This window comes from Ovis aries, chromosome 16, assembly GCF_016772045.2.
Source record: "Ovis aries strain OAR_USU_Benz2616 breed Rambouillet chromosome 16, ARS-UI_Ramb_v3.0, whole genome shotgun sequence".
Lineage (NCBI taxonomy): Eukaryota > Metazoa > Chordata > Mammalia > Artiodactyla > Bovidae > Ovis > Ovis aries.
Genome location: NC_056069.1, coordinates 62,981,077 through 62,999,113, shown reverse-complemented (window position 1 = coordinate 62,999,113; position 18,037 = coordinate 62,981,077). Strand labels below are relative to the sequence as shown.

General features: G+C 41.4%; 1 protein-coding gene across 2 annotated transcripts in view; it reads left to right on the top strand.

Moving 5' to 3' along the window:
* Nucleotides 1-343: 343 nt before the first annotated feature.
* The window catches only part of MARCHF6 (membrane associated ring-CH-type finger 6), a 74,753-nt gene continuing 57,059 nt past the window's right edge, over nt 344-18,037 (top strand). For both annotated transcript variants that reach the window (XM_060400570.1, XM_015101342.3), the window contains exon 1: nt 344-369. In XM_060400570.1, coding sequence (XP_060256553.1) covers nt 351-369 — 19 coding nt within the window. In that variant the 5' untranslated portion in view covers nt 344-350. The remainder of the gene's footprint in view (nt 370-18,037) is intronic.

Here is an 18,037-nt window from a genome sequence, read left to right as displayed (position 1 = left end):
CACGGCCGCCGCCCACTGAGCATGCGCACAGCGGCGCTGCCGGAAGTGACAACACACGTCGCGGAGGCGCCCCGCCCCTTCCGCCCGCACGCCCCGCCCAGGCCTCGCCCCTCCGCTCTCCCCGCCCCTCCCCCTCCCCTCTCTCGCCCGCTTTCTGTCAGCCTCTCTCCCTCTCCCTCTCCCCCCTCTCTCTCTTCCTCTCTCGCACCTGAGCACACGCACCTGCCCGGGCCCGGCTCCGCTCCCTCCTCCTTCCTCCCCTTCCCTCCCCCTTCCCCGCCCCGGCCGGAAGGCTCCGGTCGCGGCCGCTGGAGCCTAGCGGCTGCGTCACCGCCGCCCCCCCAGACAAGATGGACACCGCGGAGGAAGGTAAGTCGGCGGCGCCCGCGCCCTGTGCTTGCGGCGCCCGCGTTCCGGTCGGGCCCGTGCCGGTTCCGTGCGGCGCTCGAGGAGGGCGGCGGGGCCCGGGCGGCGCGTGAGGTGGCGGAGTGGGCGGCGGGCGCCTCCGCTCGGGTCAGGGGCTCGCGGTGACAGCGTCGCGAGCGGGCGGGACCGTGGCGGGGCCGGCACCCGGGCCGTTTGCCCCGCGGAGCAGCGGGGCGCGAGGGGCGGCGGGGAGCCTGCGGGGGACCCGTCGGCGCCTCCAGCCGTTCCCCGCGCGCCCGCGCCGGTCGTGGGCCGGGGGCGTCGGGCTGCGGTGGCCGGCGTGGCTCCCCGACCGCCCCCACTCCGTCCCGCCAGCCCCGGGGGGCGACGGCGCCGTCGTCGCGGCTGGAAGTCTGAGGGGGCGTTTTCTACGTCCTTCTTCCCCCCACCCTGCCACACTCGGTTTTGTCCGTCTTTTAACGTTGCTTCGCCCGGCCGTTCCAGCGGCCCGACCCCTTCGCCATGAAACTTCTTTGTTGACTCTGAAACTTCGCGAAAAACACCTCGCCAGGTGACGGCCAAATGACCCCTATTTGAGGCCCTCGCCCTCTTGCTCGCGTGCCCCCCACCGGTAATTTGTTTACAGACGAGGAAGGAGCAGGCCTAGCGAGGTTATTCGAAGCAGGAAGGCTCTGAAGAGACTCCTTTTGTTTGGGTGCAGTTTATTTTGTGCTCAGCCCCTGACACCGATAAGCAGAGTGTGTGTGTGTGTGTGCGCGTGTGTGTGTGTGCGCGTGTGTGTGTGTGCGCGTGCCTGGTGGGTGCGTGTGCTTTGACACCAGCTGACTCGTAAGCAGAATACAGAGGTGAAGACACAACTGAACATCTGTGGCTATTGACATGCGTTTGCTTTATTCAGTGGAGGTAGTTAGGTTGTTTCTAAGCAATTTTATCTTCCTAGAGTCTATCGAATATTGGGTAAGTGTATAGATGAATTTACTAATTTGTTTCTTGTTTCGATTATCAGTGGAGATACGTTTATGCTTGAGGTCTTATGTGGGGATGTGATAAGCGTCTTTCAGCCTTTCAAATTGTGACTCTTGGTGATTTTAGATGAAGATCGTTGAGGACTGTTCTGGTATGCAATAATTAGTGGTAGAAAATATGATATTGTCCATATATTTAATGAGTGGAGGGGATCAGTGTATCATTTTTTTAAAGAAGTCTTTCCTTGGATAATAAAAGAACCTCAGCCGTAATGATATTTGCATGTTATACTTGACAGTTTACAAAGCATAGTTACATGCCTTCACATTTGATCTTACTAAGAGCCCTGTGGAGTAGGTAGGTATTATTATCTTTTATAGATGTGGAAGTTATTGGTAGTTATTTTAGTTAAAGTTTGTCCAGGTTTCACACCCGATTAAGAAAAATTTGGTATTCTAATTACAAATAATTTTCCTTTCATTGTGTTTTGGATGTTTCTATTATGTACTGTGACTGAAAGGTCATTGCCACAGGAGACTCCTTTGGAAACAGTCAAGTGAAACTGCTGAAATTAAGAATGACTTTTTTTGGACAGGTGGTCCTAGTGTGTAAATTTCGGTCTACATCCATACATCCTTTTGGGTTCAAATTTTAATGACTGAACCTAGTAATACATGTGTTTATTGATTTATCACTTGATATATACCGGCGTCTTTTATTAAGTTCTCATTCTTTGGGCTTATGCACTTAGTACCTGCATACACTTACCATATGATAGTGGTGATTCAGGAATTGCAGAATCTCAGTCTGTGTGGAATTGTGGAAGACATATTTTCAGTGTGCTTCTTAGTGCACTGTGTTTTTTTTTTTTCTTTGTAAAATTATAATCAGGATGAGGTATAAATGATGTTTATGTACTAACTCGAACACTATTCTCTATTGAAATAACTAACATTTACTGAAGGATTGATGTATGGCATGTCCTTCACTAAACATTTTACACACAACTCACATTTTACACACAAACACTTACCGGTAGGTAGCACTCTCTTTTCATAGATGAGGAGACTGAGGGTTAGTATGATTAAGTAACTTCGCCAGCGTCATAACAGGTGACCGATGTCAGAGGCAAGATTCAAACTCAGTCCTGTTGGACTTCGTGATTACGTTCAGACTTCATGTTTAAATTAGATATTTATAAGTGGCTACGCTGTGTCTTCCTGGTGGCTCAGGTGGTAAAAAAATCTGCCTGCAGTGCAGGAGAGCTGGGTGTGATCCCTGAGTGGGCAAGATCCCCTGGAGAAGGAAATTGCTAACCACTCCAGTATTCTTGCCTGGAGAATTCCATGGACAGAGGAGCCTGGCGGACTGTAGTCCATGGAGTCACAAAGAGTTGGACACAACTGAGCAACTTTCACTTCACCTTGTATCCAGTGTTGAGAAAACTGAATTTTTGTCACTCCGTTTATAAGATGAATTATTTACATGATTGGCAAAGTGTCACTTTGCATTTGTTTTATGACACTGTTAGTTATGAAAGTGACTTTTAATACTTCTCATGCCTAATTTTGCAAAATTCCAAATTAGAAGTCTTCTGAAATTTTCAAATTAATGTAAACTTAACTTGAAAAAAGGCTGGAAGGAGTGGGAGGATTACAGATTTCATGAAAAAATGATACAGTGATGATACCAAAAAGCTTGGAAGCAACTTCTGTTTGCTAAATGAGTTACTACAGGTTATTTCTTAAATTAAAAAAATGCAGTTGGATTTTTATCTGATTATAAAAGAAACTTTCTTTTTGTAGGAGACTTGGAAAATATGGCTAAACATAAAGAACATAAAAATTTTTAAAAATCTTTAAATTTTATCACTCATTGTTAATAACACCAAAGACATTGTTTACTCACCTGTTTTTTTTATTACGTTAATATGAATAGATTGTTACTGAAATACCAACCAGCAAATAGTGTTAACTCTTCCATCTCTTTTAAAAATGCTTGTTGCTTTCCCCTAATGGTACCATATATGATGGTATATTCTCAGAATGTTTCATATTTGTAGTAAAAACCTTGAATCATTACAAAATTGATTATTTGCCAGATTTTGACGCTTCATATTTTTGTTTGTTCTGTATTAAAGTGTTCAGTATATTAAATCTTATTTTTGCAAAACCAACAGGTTTATCATCATTCTCATAATACAGGCATGCCTTGATTCTATTGTGTTTCACTTTATTGAGCTCTGTAGATAATGATTTTTTTTTTTAATTGAGGGTTTGTGGCAACCCTGCACCAAGTCTGTAGGTGCTGTTTTTCTAAAAACATTTGCTCACATGTATGTCTCTGTGTCACATCTTAGTAATTCTTTCCGTATTTCCTTTTTTTTTTCCTTTCCGTATTTCAAACTTTCTCATTATTACTGTATTTGTTACAGTGATATGTGATTTACTACTATTACAGTTGTTTTGGGACACCATGAACTGTGCCCACAAAGAGAGCAAACTTAACTGATCAATGTGTGTTTTCTGACTGCCCCACTCAACTGCTGTTGCCATTTCTTTCTTTTCTCCTCAGGGCCTCGCTATTCCCTAAGACACTTGAAATTAGGCCGTTTAATAACCCTGTAATGATCTCTTTTAAGTGTTCAAGTGAAAGAATAGTTGCCTGTCTCTCACTTTAAATCACAAGTTAGAAATGATTAAGCTCAGTGAGGAGAGTACGTTGAAATCCAGGATAGGCCGAAAACTAGGCCTCTTGCTCCAGCTAGCCAAGGTGTGAGGGCAAAGATAAAGTTGTTGAAGAAAAGAGTGCTGCTGCAGTGAACATACAGATGATAAGAAAGGGAAGCAGCTGTATTGCTAATAGAGTCTTAGTGGTCTGGAGAGATCAGACCAGGCCCACACTCCCTGAAGCCAAAGCCGACCCAGAGCAAGGCTCTCACTCTTCAGTTCTCTGAAGGCTGAGAGAATGGAGGAAGCTGCAGAGGAAATGTTTAAAGCTAGCAGAGCTTGGTTCATGAGTTTTAAGGAAAGCAGTTCTCTCTTTAACGGCAAAGTGCAAAGTGAAATAGCCAGATATCTAGAAGATCTAGCTGAGATAATTCTTAAAGGTAGGTCACACTGAAAAGCAGATTTTCAATATCCAGGAAACAGCCTTATATTGGCAGAAAATGCCAACTAGGATTTTAATAGCTGGAGAAGGGAAGTCAGTGCTTGACTTCAAAGCTTCAAAGGACAGGCTGACTTGTGTTAGGGGCTAATGTAGCTGGTCATTTTAAGTTGAAGCTGTTGCTCATTTACCATTCTGAAAATCCTAGGGCTCTTAAGAATCATGCTTGGGGCTGGTGCATGGGGATGACCCAGAGAGATGTTATGGGGAGGGAGGTGGGAGGGGGGTTCATGTTTGGGAACGCATGTAAGAATTAAAGATTTTAAAATAAAATAAAAAAAAAAAGAATTATGCTAATTCTACTCTGCCTGTGCTCTGTAAATGGAACAACAAGGCCTAGATGACAGCACAAATGGTTTACTGAATGTTTCAAACCCGCTGCTGAGACCTACTGCTCAGAAAAAAAAAAAGATTCCTTTCAAAATATTACTGCTCATTGACGATGTACCTGATCACCGAAGAGTTCTGATGGAGATGTGCAGTGAGGTGAATGTTGTTTTCATACCTGCTGACAAACAAAATCCATTCTGTAGCCAGTGGATCAAAAAGTTCTAATAATTTTGACTTGGAAAGTCAAAGTCCTATTATTTAAGAAGAAATTTCTTAAGCCTATAGCTGCCATCTGTTGTTGTTGTTCAGTCGTAAAGGCATGTCTTACTCTTTGCAACTCCATGGACTGCAGCGTGCCAGACTCCCATGTCTTTCAGTGTCTCCTGGAGTTTGCCCTCATTCATGTCCATTGAGTTGGTGATGTTATCGAATCATCTCATCCTCTGTCGATTCAGCAAGCTGACGTGGAGATGAGGATTCCTTTGATGGATCTGGACAAAGTAAATGGAAGACATTATGGAAAGGGTTCACCATTGTAGATGCCATTAAGAACCTTTGTGATACTAGAACAACATTGTAAATCAACCATCATTCAATTAAAAAAATAAATAAAAATTTTAAAAGAGAACATTTATGATTCACAGGAAGAGGTAAAAACATCAACGTCAACAGGAATTTAGAAGAGTTTGGTTCCAACCCATGTTGATTTTGAGGGGTTCAAGACATGTGGTGTAAATAGCAAAAAACCTAGATTTAGAAGTGGAGCCTGAAGATGAGACTGAATTCTGTAATTTCATGGTAAAATATTAACAAATGAGTTGCAAAGGGGTGAGCAAAGAAAGTAGTTTCTTGAGACAAAATATACTCGTAGTGAAGATGTTATGAAAGTTGTTGAAATGACAACATACATTTAGAATACTATGTAAACCTAGTTGGTAAAGCAGGGGCAGGGTTTAAGAGAATTGATTCCACTTTTGAAAGACGTTCTGTTAGGTAAATTGCTCTCTCATTAAATCTTTAAATGTCAGAGCTTGAGAAGACCTTGTATCTTTCTCATTTTGTCAGTCAGAAGTCTGATTCTGCAACGCACTGATGTTTTTCAGTTTCAAAGAAAAAATGCTGTCCTTTGCCAAAGGGTATGCACTTTTAAAAAGTAAAAGGACTGCAATATTGGAGTTGATGTTGCAAGCAAGTATTGATGTATGAAACTCTCATTAAGATATTAAACATTTTGCTATAGAAGAGTGCTCTTATTTCAGCCCAGTGATACATAGAGGTGACGTTTTTCTTTTTCATTTTTCTAAATTACTGCTCAAACTAGCAAAACATAATATAAAATCTTAGCAGTTTTTTATGGGCTGCCAAAGCAATTCTTCTTAATGCTTTGTGAATTGCATTCATTGGGAAGGGATGAAGCTCAAGTGTATCATATTGATCATGTTATGTAGTATGGCAGAACCTTGAGATGACTTAGATTTGGAAGCAGTGAGTTCAAAGGATAGGAAGTTGTCAGAAGCAGACAGCTAGTTATTGTCTTTCTAGAACCACATGGTCTTTTATCTGCTTCCAGTAATGTCTACATTGTTTTTGCCACAAATCAGCTGTCACTGCTTTGGCATGCCTATGGCCAGGCATACATGCAGTTATTTGACGAGTGCTTACTGATCAGCTGTTATGAGCCAGGCACTATTTTATGCACCTGGGGTAGGCGGGTAGCAAAATAGACAAAATCCCTTTTTTCATAGAGCCTGCAATCTTGTCTTTGGCTTCGTAAAGGAGGAAGGGAGAACAGAAAATAAACATAATAAATTATATGGCAAGACAAGACAGTTATACGTGCTGTGGAGAACAGTCAGTTCAGAGGGAATGAGATGGGTGAGAGAAGGATAAGAGATGAAGGAGGATTACAAAGGGGCCTGAGTTAATTCTGGTAGTGATGGATCTGTCATTATCTCGAATGTGGTGACAGCTTTACCAGTGTCAAGCATGTCAAGTGGTATCCTCTTAAGTGCATCTGATTGTATGTCAGTTATCCCTCAGTAAAGCTGTCTTAAAAAATCCGTTGTCTTTTACTTACACATGGCTTTGTATCATCATGTAGTGGTCATTTGGTAGCTATTGGATCAAGTTATGCAAATCTTCCAAATGTTGACATGTTTTCCTGTATAATATAAAAGTCATGTTGATTAAGGACACCACTTATCTCAGAAGGGCTTTAGGTATTTGGGAAACTGTATGCTTATTGTGGTGGAAACAGGTTTGTTAAAATCCTAATTTTTGCTTGAAAGTTGTGTCATTGGCAACAAATATTGTTAGTTGGTTTCTCTGGTTCTTAGACTCACTTCATTCTTTTGTGACAGTGCCTGCCACATACCTGCCTGAGTAACTGTTGTCTGTCAGGCTTTTTTTTTCTTCCATAGTAAAAATGGTGTTTCAGTGGGGTAAACGCAGTTCCAACTTGTCACACTAAAGAATAATCCAAGTGCTTTTTCTTGAGACAATCATTGCTGTTGAGCCTGAGCCCAAGAATGAGCCTAGACTCCCTGTATTTTTCAGTTCTTAAAATTTTCACTTGGTTCTTTAAATCCTCTTTTTTCTTTGTACTTTGGATCCAGTGAGGAGACTGAAAACACAGTAACTTAATTAGAGGAAGTTGAAAGAATTATTAAGCTGTGGTAAGAGAATAATTATAAAGATGCCAGGACTGCTGTAAAGGGTACGCTGGGCCTGAGGGAAAGTGCAGGTAGGAAGACTTGGGAGGGGTGGAACTCTTCCTCACAGCTGTGGTTCGGATTGCATTGGAGAAGGATGGAGTCCAGGCCAAAGCCAGCCCACAGGTTCTGGGTGAGCAGGAAACACCCCCTCTCCCTCCCCCTGCCCCAGGGCGCATGCAGGAAACCCAAGGTTGGTGGGTGGGTAGACATGCATGGAGAGTTAGGGTACCGCTGTGAATGCAGGGCCTGGAGTGTGTTGAGGTCTTATCAGTGGGGCTGTGAGAAGCTGGCAAACCAACTGAGAGTGCAGCAGGAACAGCTTGCTCCAGGCCTCTTGTGTTGTCCCTCCAGCACCCTCTACTGACAAATCCTTTTCTGAGAACTGTTTAAGAAAGTCAGTCTCTTATTACTGAAGGGTAAGTTTGGAGCTGAGAAGAATCAGACTGATACTCCGCACACTCCTACTGACACTTGGGAGTTACTGCCTCTGCTGCTGAACTTGAATTTGCCCACTGCTGGGCAAAGCCAGAAGTAGAAAACGACGGTGCCCCTTCCCTCCGTCTTCTGATCCCACAGAAGAGCATATCACTGACAGACGTAACTCAAGCCTAGTAATAGTTTTCAGGCTGGAAACTAGTTTTTGGGCTTCCAGGAGCAGTAGTGCAGGTGAATGTTAGTTTTGTAATGACCTGTAATCTGAAGGGATAAGAAATGACTAAGCTTTGGGATATATGGATTGGAATTTTAAATCCAATTTAAATTGGAATTTAAAATTTTCAAGGCCTAATTACCAAATCCACATTTAAAAAGTATGTGTGTGTGTGTGTGTGTGTATATACTTCCACAGTCAAAAAGGAAGTGTTTTCCACAAAATTTTAGTTCAATTTTTTTTTCTTATAGTTGTAAAAGTAGCAATGAATCAGTAGAAACTGGGGAAAGAGGAGAAGAAAATCACCCATATTCTCATCTAACCAATTACAGTGGCTCTCATTTTTTTTGTGTGTTCTCTTTTAGGCTGTTTTAGGTTTCTTACCTAGTTGGAAGAACAGTGTATATTCATTTTTTAAGTTTGTGCTTTGCTTATTTAACATTATACATTTTTTCTATATTGTTATATAGTTGTTAAATTTGCTGTTTTTAAGGGACTACAGACATTCCAAGTCGGACATGACTGAGTGACTGAACAGCAACAAATAGACATTCCAAGTACTGAATGTACCACAGTTTATGTAGCCACACTCTTGATCTTGGCTGTAATGTTTTGAGTATTGTGGCCCTGCCAAGAGACGTGGGATTTCCCCAACCAAGGATCGAACCCACACCCCCTGCATTGGAAGCACGGAATCTTAATCACTTGGCTTGCAGGGAAGTCTTGAGTAACACTTTTCAATAATTGTTTACTGTAATCATAGCTGCTAATTTTAAGATTTTTGTCGATAATCAGATATTGAAAATCCCTGTTACTGCAACCAAGTGAATCAGCGTCAACTTTAGCAGTCATACAAATCATGTTGATAATATGTACCCTCTGTATTATGTGATGAAATGGCACTCTGCCTGTGAGATTTTCCTTCCCAAAATACATAGCTCCACTCTAATCATGAGCAAAAACCATAAACAAATTCTGATAGAAGGGCATCTTGCAATACTCCTTGAAATGATAAAAGTTGTCAAAGACAAGCAAAGTCTGAGAAACTGCCAGAGCTAAGAGGAGCCTAAGAAGACCCGACAACTAACTGTAATGTGGATTCTGGAACAGAAAAATCCCTTTAGGTAAAGATCAAGGAAATCCGAATAGCCTGTTGACTTTAGTTGATGAGAGTGTGTCAGTATGGGTTCATTAAGTGTCATAAAAGGAACACCCTAATGTAATAGAAGTGTGACATCCTAATGTAGGATGTTAGTAATAGGGGTACTGGGTATGTGGAAACACTGCAGTGTCTTCCCACATTTTCTGTAAATGTAATCTGTTCTAAAAAATAAAGTATATTAAACCATTGTTTATTAAAATCATCACTTGTTTATCACCAGAAGGAAAGTGGAAACTTTTTGAAGTCTTAAAGAGCTGTCCGGGTAGACAGTGGTTTAAGAGTTAGGATGTACCCAAAGCTATGAGTTGGTCTGTATTTTTCCTTAGAGTAGATGCTTAGAATGTATGTGGTGAACTGGATTGTTGGCTAAAAAAACTAAAGGGATGGGCTAGCGCTAAATGGGTACTGACTTGGTAACCTCTCACACTATTGGGCTTTCCCTCTCTCTTTCCTCTCCTGGGCTGTCTCCTTGCTCAGTCACTCAGGATTTGAAGGTTTCATTCAAAGTACCTTAATTGAGCTAGGTACTGGGCTAGAAACTTTCGAAAGGTATGCTTTGTGAAGATACTTGTTGTTCAGTCGCTCAGTTGTGTCTGACCCTTTGCGACCTCATGGACTGTAGCACACCAGTCTTCCCTGTCCTTCACCGTCTCCCAGAGTTTGCTCAAACTCATGTCCATTGAGTTGATGATGCCATTCAACCATCTTGTCCTCTGTTGTCCCCTTCTCCTGCCCTCAATCTTTCCCAGCATCAGGGTCTTTTCCAATGAGTCTACTCTTTGCATCAGGTGGGCAAAGTATTGGAGCTTCAGCTTCAGCATCAGTCCTTCCAATGAGTATTCAGGGTTGATTTCCTTTTGTGAAGATACTAAGTATTCAAATAAGCAAACCAACTAAGCAACAAAAGTTGCTGCAGGATTTAACAGAAGTTTGCCCTTGAAAACCACTAAGAGCTTTTTTTTTTCCCTAGGTGGGTTTGCAGAGCTTTGATTTCTAGGTAGGTATGTGTTCATAACCAGCAAAGTGCATTGATTTTACTTTGGCCTGAACAAGATGTGTAATTTGACTGCGTGTAAATTTGATGGAGCCTTACTCCACCACATTTCATTCTTAGGGAAGGGCCTCAGGCTGCCTCTTTTGTACACTTTGCTCTCCTTTTGTACCGTTGGCCTTGTTATTCTGTTGAAGTTTCAGGTGGTGGGATTGATACTACTAAACAAAATAGATTATTCTTTGACTCCCTCCCCGCCCCCCCCCCCTTTTCCCCTTTGAGGCGTTTTATTTGCATGTGTTAAACTCCTTTAGGAAAGAAATTCCAGGATTTCTCTCCTGTGTGTTTTTGTCTTGTTTCTTCATGGTCCTCATGCTACCTGAGGTGGTCAGGACAGTGAAACCAAGCTAACAGAATGGAAGTAGGTTATTTTGCCATTTTTCTAGGTTTTCAAGTTGCACTTCCAAATCTAGGGCTAGTCACTCCATGCTTGTTACCTTGCCTGTGAGATTCACTCTAGTTTTCCCAGATCATCAGTGATTGGAAATTCACCAGTGTAAGCATGCTTCATCATCACAGTCAGAAACCAGATGATGACTTGGGAGCATAGCCTGATAAGGACCTAGTATTGGTCTTTCTTTTCAGCATTGTTAATACTCTTGAGAGCATGGAAAGATGGTGGAAAGAGTTTTCTTTAAATTTCTCTGTTGGTGGTAGTTATGCTTGTTTTAGTTTTGTGAATCTGCTAAGATCTTTTATAAAATAAGAAAGGTTAATTTGTGTCTTAGTCACAAACTACCCCCAAACCTTAGCAGCTTAAACCAACAAAAGGTTGACGTTTCTCACTGACATCATATCTCGAAATAGTCCTAAGTTGGATCACTTGGAGATCTAGATGGGAGACGGTGTTTTTGATCCCACAGTCCTTGAGGCAGGAGCATGCAGTGTGATGGAGTGTGTTCATTGGTGCCCAAAGCCTTCTGTCCAGAAGTGATGCCCATCGCTAGACCTCATATTGCATTGCCCATAGCAGGTCACATGTCCACGTAGGATTTCAGAGGTGACAGGGAAGTGCAGTCACATTTGATGACCAGCACTGATGATTCCCACAGTCCCTTGCAACGTGGTTGGATGGAATAAATGTGCTCACTGCTATATGTTTCAGTCTACAACTTCATTAGACCACATTTTAGAGAGAGGACCAATTTTTTTCCATGTCATTACCTTTTCTCATTTCCTGTTTCTCGTTTCTCATTACCTGTTCTTGTCTCCTTCATCTGTTTAGTCACTACTATAAAAAATCTTTTGATCTTTTTTCCCCTCCAAGTATAATTAAAGTAAAATTTACCTTATTTAATGTCTGAGTTTTTCACAAATGCATGCAGTCATGTAGTCACCACAGTCAAGAAGATACAGAATACTTCTTTCACTACTCAAAATATCTCCATGCCTTTTTATGGTCAACTCTCCCTCCAGACCCTGGAACCACTCATCTGTTTCTGTCCATATATTCAGTTCAGTCGCTCAGTGGTGTCCGACTCTCTGCGACCTCATGAATCACAGCATACCAGGCCTCCCTGTCCATCACCATCTCCCGGAGTTCACTCAAACTCACGTCCATCGAGTCGGTGATGCCATCCAGCCATCTCATCCTCTGTCGTCCCCTTCTCTTCCAGCACCCAGTCCCTCCCCGCGTCAGTCATTTCCAATGAGTCAACTCTTCACATGAGGTGGCCAGAGTACTGGAGTTTCCAGCTTTAGCATCATTCCTTCCAAAGAACACCCAGGGCTGATCTTTAGAATGGACTGGTTGGTTCTCCTTGCCTATATATTAGGTTGGTACAAATGTAATTGTGGTTTCAGACCTTGAATTTCAAATCATTATAATTAGGCTCAAATATATCTTTATTAATCAAAATAGGAACCATTATAATCAACATGTTTTTGGCAGTGGGAGGTGCTTGTTTATTCCTGCAGCATAAAAGTCCATGCTTCGTGATTCAACAAACTCTTGGAAAGCATTGTCTTTCTCCTGCTGGTTGTGGAAGCATTTTTCCTATGGAAAGTTGTTGAGGTGCTTGAAGAAGTGGTAGTCGGTTGGCCAGAGGTCAGGTAAACATGGTGGATGAGGCAAATTTTTATAGCTCAATTCCTTCAACTTTTGAAGCGTTGGTTGTGCAACATGCGGATGGGCGTTGTCGTGGAAAATAATTGGGCCCTTTCTGTTGACTAATACTGGTTTCAGGCCTTGCAGTTTTTGGTGCTTCTCATTGCTTGGCTGAGCATATGTCTCAGATGTAAGGGTTATGCTGAGATTCAGAAAGCTGTAGGGTATCATATGGGCAGCAGACCACCAAACAGTGACTATGACTCTCTTTTGGTGCAAGTTTGGCTTTGGGAAGTGCTTTGGAGCTTCTTGGACCAGCTGCTGAGCTGGTCATCGACAGTTGTCATATAAAATCCAGCTTGCGTCACACATCACAATCTGATCAAGAAATGATTCCTTGTTGTTGTGTAGGATAAGAGAAGATGCCTCTTCAAAATGATAATTATTTTTTGATTTTCGGTCAGCTCATGAGGCAGCCACGTTTTTCACCTTTCTAGTTTGCTTCAAACACCAAATGAATGTAGAATGTTGACGTTGAGTTCTTGGGCAACTTGTGTAGTTGTAAGAGGATCATAGTCAATGATGACTCTCGGTTGTTGTCACCCTCCGATGGCTGGCCGCTACACTCATCTTTAAGGCTCTCATCTCTTTTGCAAAACTTCTTGAACCACCACTGCACTTTACATTCGTTAGCAGTTCCTGAGCCAAACGCGTTGTTGATGTTGTGAGTTCTCTTGTCTGCCTTATAACCCATTTTGTACTCAAATAAGATAGCCCGAATTTGCTTTTTGTTTAATATCATCTCCGTAGTCTAAATATAAAATAAACAGCAAGTAATGTCATTAGCAGAAAAAACCCAAAAACCAAGAAATGTGCATTAAAATGATATATAATGTAACCACATTTAAGAATGTATTCCAGCATCAAACAGCAAATTTCAACAATGCAAAAACCGCAATTACTTGTGCACCACCCCAATAGTTTTGCCTTTTCCAGAATGTTATAAATGGAATTAAACGGTGTGTAGCTGTTTGAGTCTGATTTCTTTCAACTTAACATAATGCATTTGAGGTTTATTCACATTGTTGCATATATCAGTAGTCTTATCTTTTTTTGAAATTGCTGAGTGTTATTCTATTGTAAGAATGTGCCACAGTTTATCCATTCCCCAGTTGTGGAATTTTGGGGTTGCTTGTTTCAAGTTTGGCAGAATTACACATGAAATTTACATAGATTTCTGTGTGAAAGTAAGTTCTCACTTTACTAGGTCAAATACCTAGGAGTAGGATTCCTGAGTGTATGATAAGAGTATATATGTTTTTGTTTTTGTCATTTTAACAGGTATGTAGTGGTATCTTGTTGTTTAGTCACTTAGTCATGTCTGACTCTTTTGCAGTCCTATGGGCTATAGCCCCCGCCAGGCTTCTCTGTCCATGGGATTTCCTAAGCAAGAATACTGGAGTCGGTTGCCATTTCTTTCTCCAGGGGATCTTCCAGACAGGGATCAAACCTGTGTCTCCTGCATTGGCAGACAGGTTGTTTACTGCTGAACCACCAGGGAAGTCTGGTGGTACTTTACTGTGGTTTAAACATTTTTTAAATGTGGAAAAACATACATAACAAGAGTTACCATCCTAACCATTTTTAAGTGTGTAATTCAGTGGCATTAAATACAGGCACATTGTTGTGCAGTTACCAACAACTTACTGTGATTTTAATTTGCATTTCCTTAGTGATGTTTGCATTGCTTTCTTGATGCTAACTTCTCTAGGTTAGCATCAGGAAGCTTCTTTGGTGAAGTATCTGTTCAAATCTTTTGCTGAAACTTTTTGGATTATTTTCTATTGTTAAGACAGCAGTTAGTAAGCTGGACGAAGGACTTGAATAGTTCACAGAGAAAAAGAACATGGCAGAATGTGGAAATAATCTAGCTTCACTAGTAATAAAAGTACTTAATTTGCTATTATACAAGTTATTTTTGTCCTTCTATTCAGTAATGCAGTGTGTTTTTATTAGATAGAGCAAGCTACCATTCAAATGCAAGAAAATAATGTTGGAGGGGTAGATAGAGATATATAGGAATTGACATTAAATTATGAAAAAATAAAACATTCTGGAAAACTTGATCATATAACCAAGGTATGCATGATAAAGTTGAAAAGTTCTTTTTTGGAATTTGGGGCTCTGTTTTAATCCTCATTTCTTCATAAACTTGGTTGATAACATCGTTGGGTTAGTTTAGAACTGGAGTTAGCTGATCTCTGTCTGCTCCCCACTTGTCCTTGGTGTCAGAGGTAGTGGTAGGGTTGAAGTTTTTCTTGTACCGTTTGGCTGGATTACAGCAGCAGTTATTGTCTATAAAGTTTTCTGGCTTACTGAGTTGCCCCTTTTCTGGTCCTTTGGCTAGAGGGAGCAGGTTTTCGTGGGGACTTTTTTTGGTTTGCTCTCATTATTGTTTCTAGGTTGCCAGCTTCTCCCCATTAGTCTCTAGTTCAGGCTAGTTCAGTTCAGTCACTCAGTTGTGTCTGACTCTTTGCGACCCCATGGACTGCAGGATGCCAGGCCTCCCTGTCCATCACCAACTCCCAGAACTTATTCAAGCTCATGTCCATCAAGTCGGTGATGCCATTCACCCATCTCATCCTCGGTGGTCCCCTTCTCTTCCCGCCCTCAATCTTTCTCAGCATCAGGGTCTTTTCTAATGAGATCCAACCAGTCCATCCTAAAGGAAATCAGTCCTGAATATTCATTGGAAGGACTGATGCTGAAGCTGAAACTCCAATACTTTGGCCACTTGATGTGAAAACTGACTAGTCCAGGCTACTTAAGGCAAAACGCAGAGAACTCACTACTCACTGCTGTGTGTGTAGTTCTTTGTGGCCCCAGCTCCTTTTGCTGGTCTGCCTTTCCTTCACTCTTTAGTCTTCTTATGTGTGTTTCGTGTATAATATCCTGTGTTTTTAGCTGTCCTTGGCAGGAGGAGTAGAGAGAATATTTTATCTTGATCTAGAACTTTTCATTCTTTTCTAGTCTTTACTGCTGTCTTTCTCCAGGAGGAAACTTTATCCTGATTTTCTAGTGATACGTGTTTTTCACATTTTTGTATTTTTTTACATTTGGAATTACAAAGAGTAAGTAACTTTTTGTGTCTGGGGTTCTTTATCACTCAACATCATTTTGTGTTGTTGCTGTTCATTTGCTAAGTTATGTCCAACTCTTTGCGACCCTGTGGACTCCAGCACGCCAGGCTTCCCTGTCTTTCCATGTCTTCTGGAGTTTGCCCGAATTCATGTCCATTATATATGGACACATACACAAATATATGCAGTTGATCCTGGAACAACACTGGTTTGAACTACTTGGGTCCACTTTTATGCAGATTTCTTCCAGTAATTATATGGTGTTGCCCGTCATCCCCATTCATGGGTTTCATGTCTGTAAGCTCAACCAACTGCAGATCAAAATTTTCACGTGCCTTTGCTTCAATCTGTGGATGCAGACAGAACCTGCAGATGTCAAGGGCAGACTTTGGGACTTGAGTGCCCTGGAGTTGTGTTGTACTTGGGGCCTCCTGGAAGGAATCTATCCAGGGATACTGAGGTACAGCTGTACTATAGGCAGCATACCCATGTAAATTAAGGAAAGAACTTTCCCCAGCTGTGATCCCTGCAAAGTAGCAACTGTTAATAGCTCTTACCCTACTCTTGCCTGGAAAATCCCGTGGACGGAGGAGCCTGGTGGGCTGCGGTCCATGGGTCGATGAGGGTTGGACACAACTGAGCAACTTCACTTTCACTTTTCACTTCCATGCATTGGGGAGGGCAATGGCAACCCACTCTAGTGTTTTTACCTGGAGAATCCCAGGGACGAGGGAGCCTGGTGGGCTGCCGTCTGTGGGGTCGCACAGAGTTGGACACGACTGAAGTGACTTAGCTTATTCTTCCAGAATAAATGTTCAGCCATGACCTATGTTTTGTTTCAGGTTTTTCTGCTGAAATGTGGATTGGCAGGGAAGAAGCTTCCATGCCTTCTATTCCATGCGCACAGACTAGCGAAGGAAACTTAGTTGAGGATATAGACCAGGCGCAGCCTAGCTCTTACGCAGCTTTTCTTGGCCTCCAGTTCCTTGATAAAGGTGATGAGCCACACCTAATCAGGTGTGTGGCTCGGGGCCTACTAAACGGTCAGTGTTTGCCTTAAAGTGTTGTATAGCTGAGGCTTATCACCATTCTGGTTGATTTAGAGAAACAATCTTTGCCTTTCCATTTAGGGAAATATTCATACAGAAAGTACACTTGAACAAAACTCATGTAGTCACAACTTTATCATGTGGGAAAAGACAAAGAGTGAGTACTACAGAAGAGATGTGTGATATTGTTTCTTGGATCAAATTGTTTTTAGAGTCATTTAGATTAAATGGTTTTAAATTAGAATTGGATTGTTGGTTTCATAGAAATAGACCTTTAGAAATGTTGAGACAGATTACTTAGATCTTACTCTGCTTTCTTTCCCTGATGAGGATATAGACAGTGAAGTTTGAACACATTTGTTTTTTGGCCTTGATGTGTGGCATGTGAAATTCTAGTTTCCTGACCAGGGATTGAATCCATGTCTCATGTATTAGGAGCTCCAAATCATAACCACTGGACTACCAGGGAAATCCCTTAACACATTTTTTAAAACATGATCACTAAAATAGGAAAATTGCTAACAAAAGTTTTCACGTTTGTGTGTGTATTAAATAAACCACATGCTAAGTCCCCCTACTAAAGAACTTCGTGATAAAATTGGACTTGGTAGTGTTTAGTAAAATAAAAGTTAAGCTATGATATTTCCAAATTGCATGTTTAATCTTTGATTTATATAGTTTAAAAGTTTAATTATATAAATTTCAAACTGTCTCAAGTAATCAATGTAGTAAGCCATCATATTGCCAGCATCTAGATTCAACAGATACAAGCAGGGCTGACAGTTCTTTTATCTCAACTCTTTCCCTCTTGCTTCCCCACACTCTACTGGATTGTTTTAAAGGAAATGCCAAATATGGTATCTTTTCATCAGTAAATGCTTATGTATTCTTTTTTTTTTAATGCTTATGTATTCTAAGAGATAATAACTTATTAAAAAAACTAACCATAATACCACTATCATACTGCTTACTGTCTTTATCCTCTCAAGTTTTAAAAGGCCTGTCAAGGGGCTTCCCTGGCAGCCCAGTGGTTAAGACTCCACACTTCCTCTGCAGGGGACACAGGTTCTATGCCTGGTTGGGGGAATAAGACCCCACATGCTGTTTGGTGCAGCCAAAAGAGTAAATAATTAAAAAAATAAAAATGCCTGTCGGTATTATTGCTATTAACATGATGATTACTGAATTCTCTTTAGGTTATCTCTATAGTCCCTTTTGTCTTTGGATATAGCCTACTAGGGATGTATGATCATGTTATGAAGTATCTAAAATAATTATTTTCTGTGATTAAGCTTGGTATACACAGGTTCATTTGTTTTTGGCTTATTTTCTACTTTGACTGTTTGGTTCCCACTTTTATTATGTAAAAGAGTT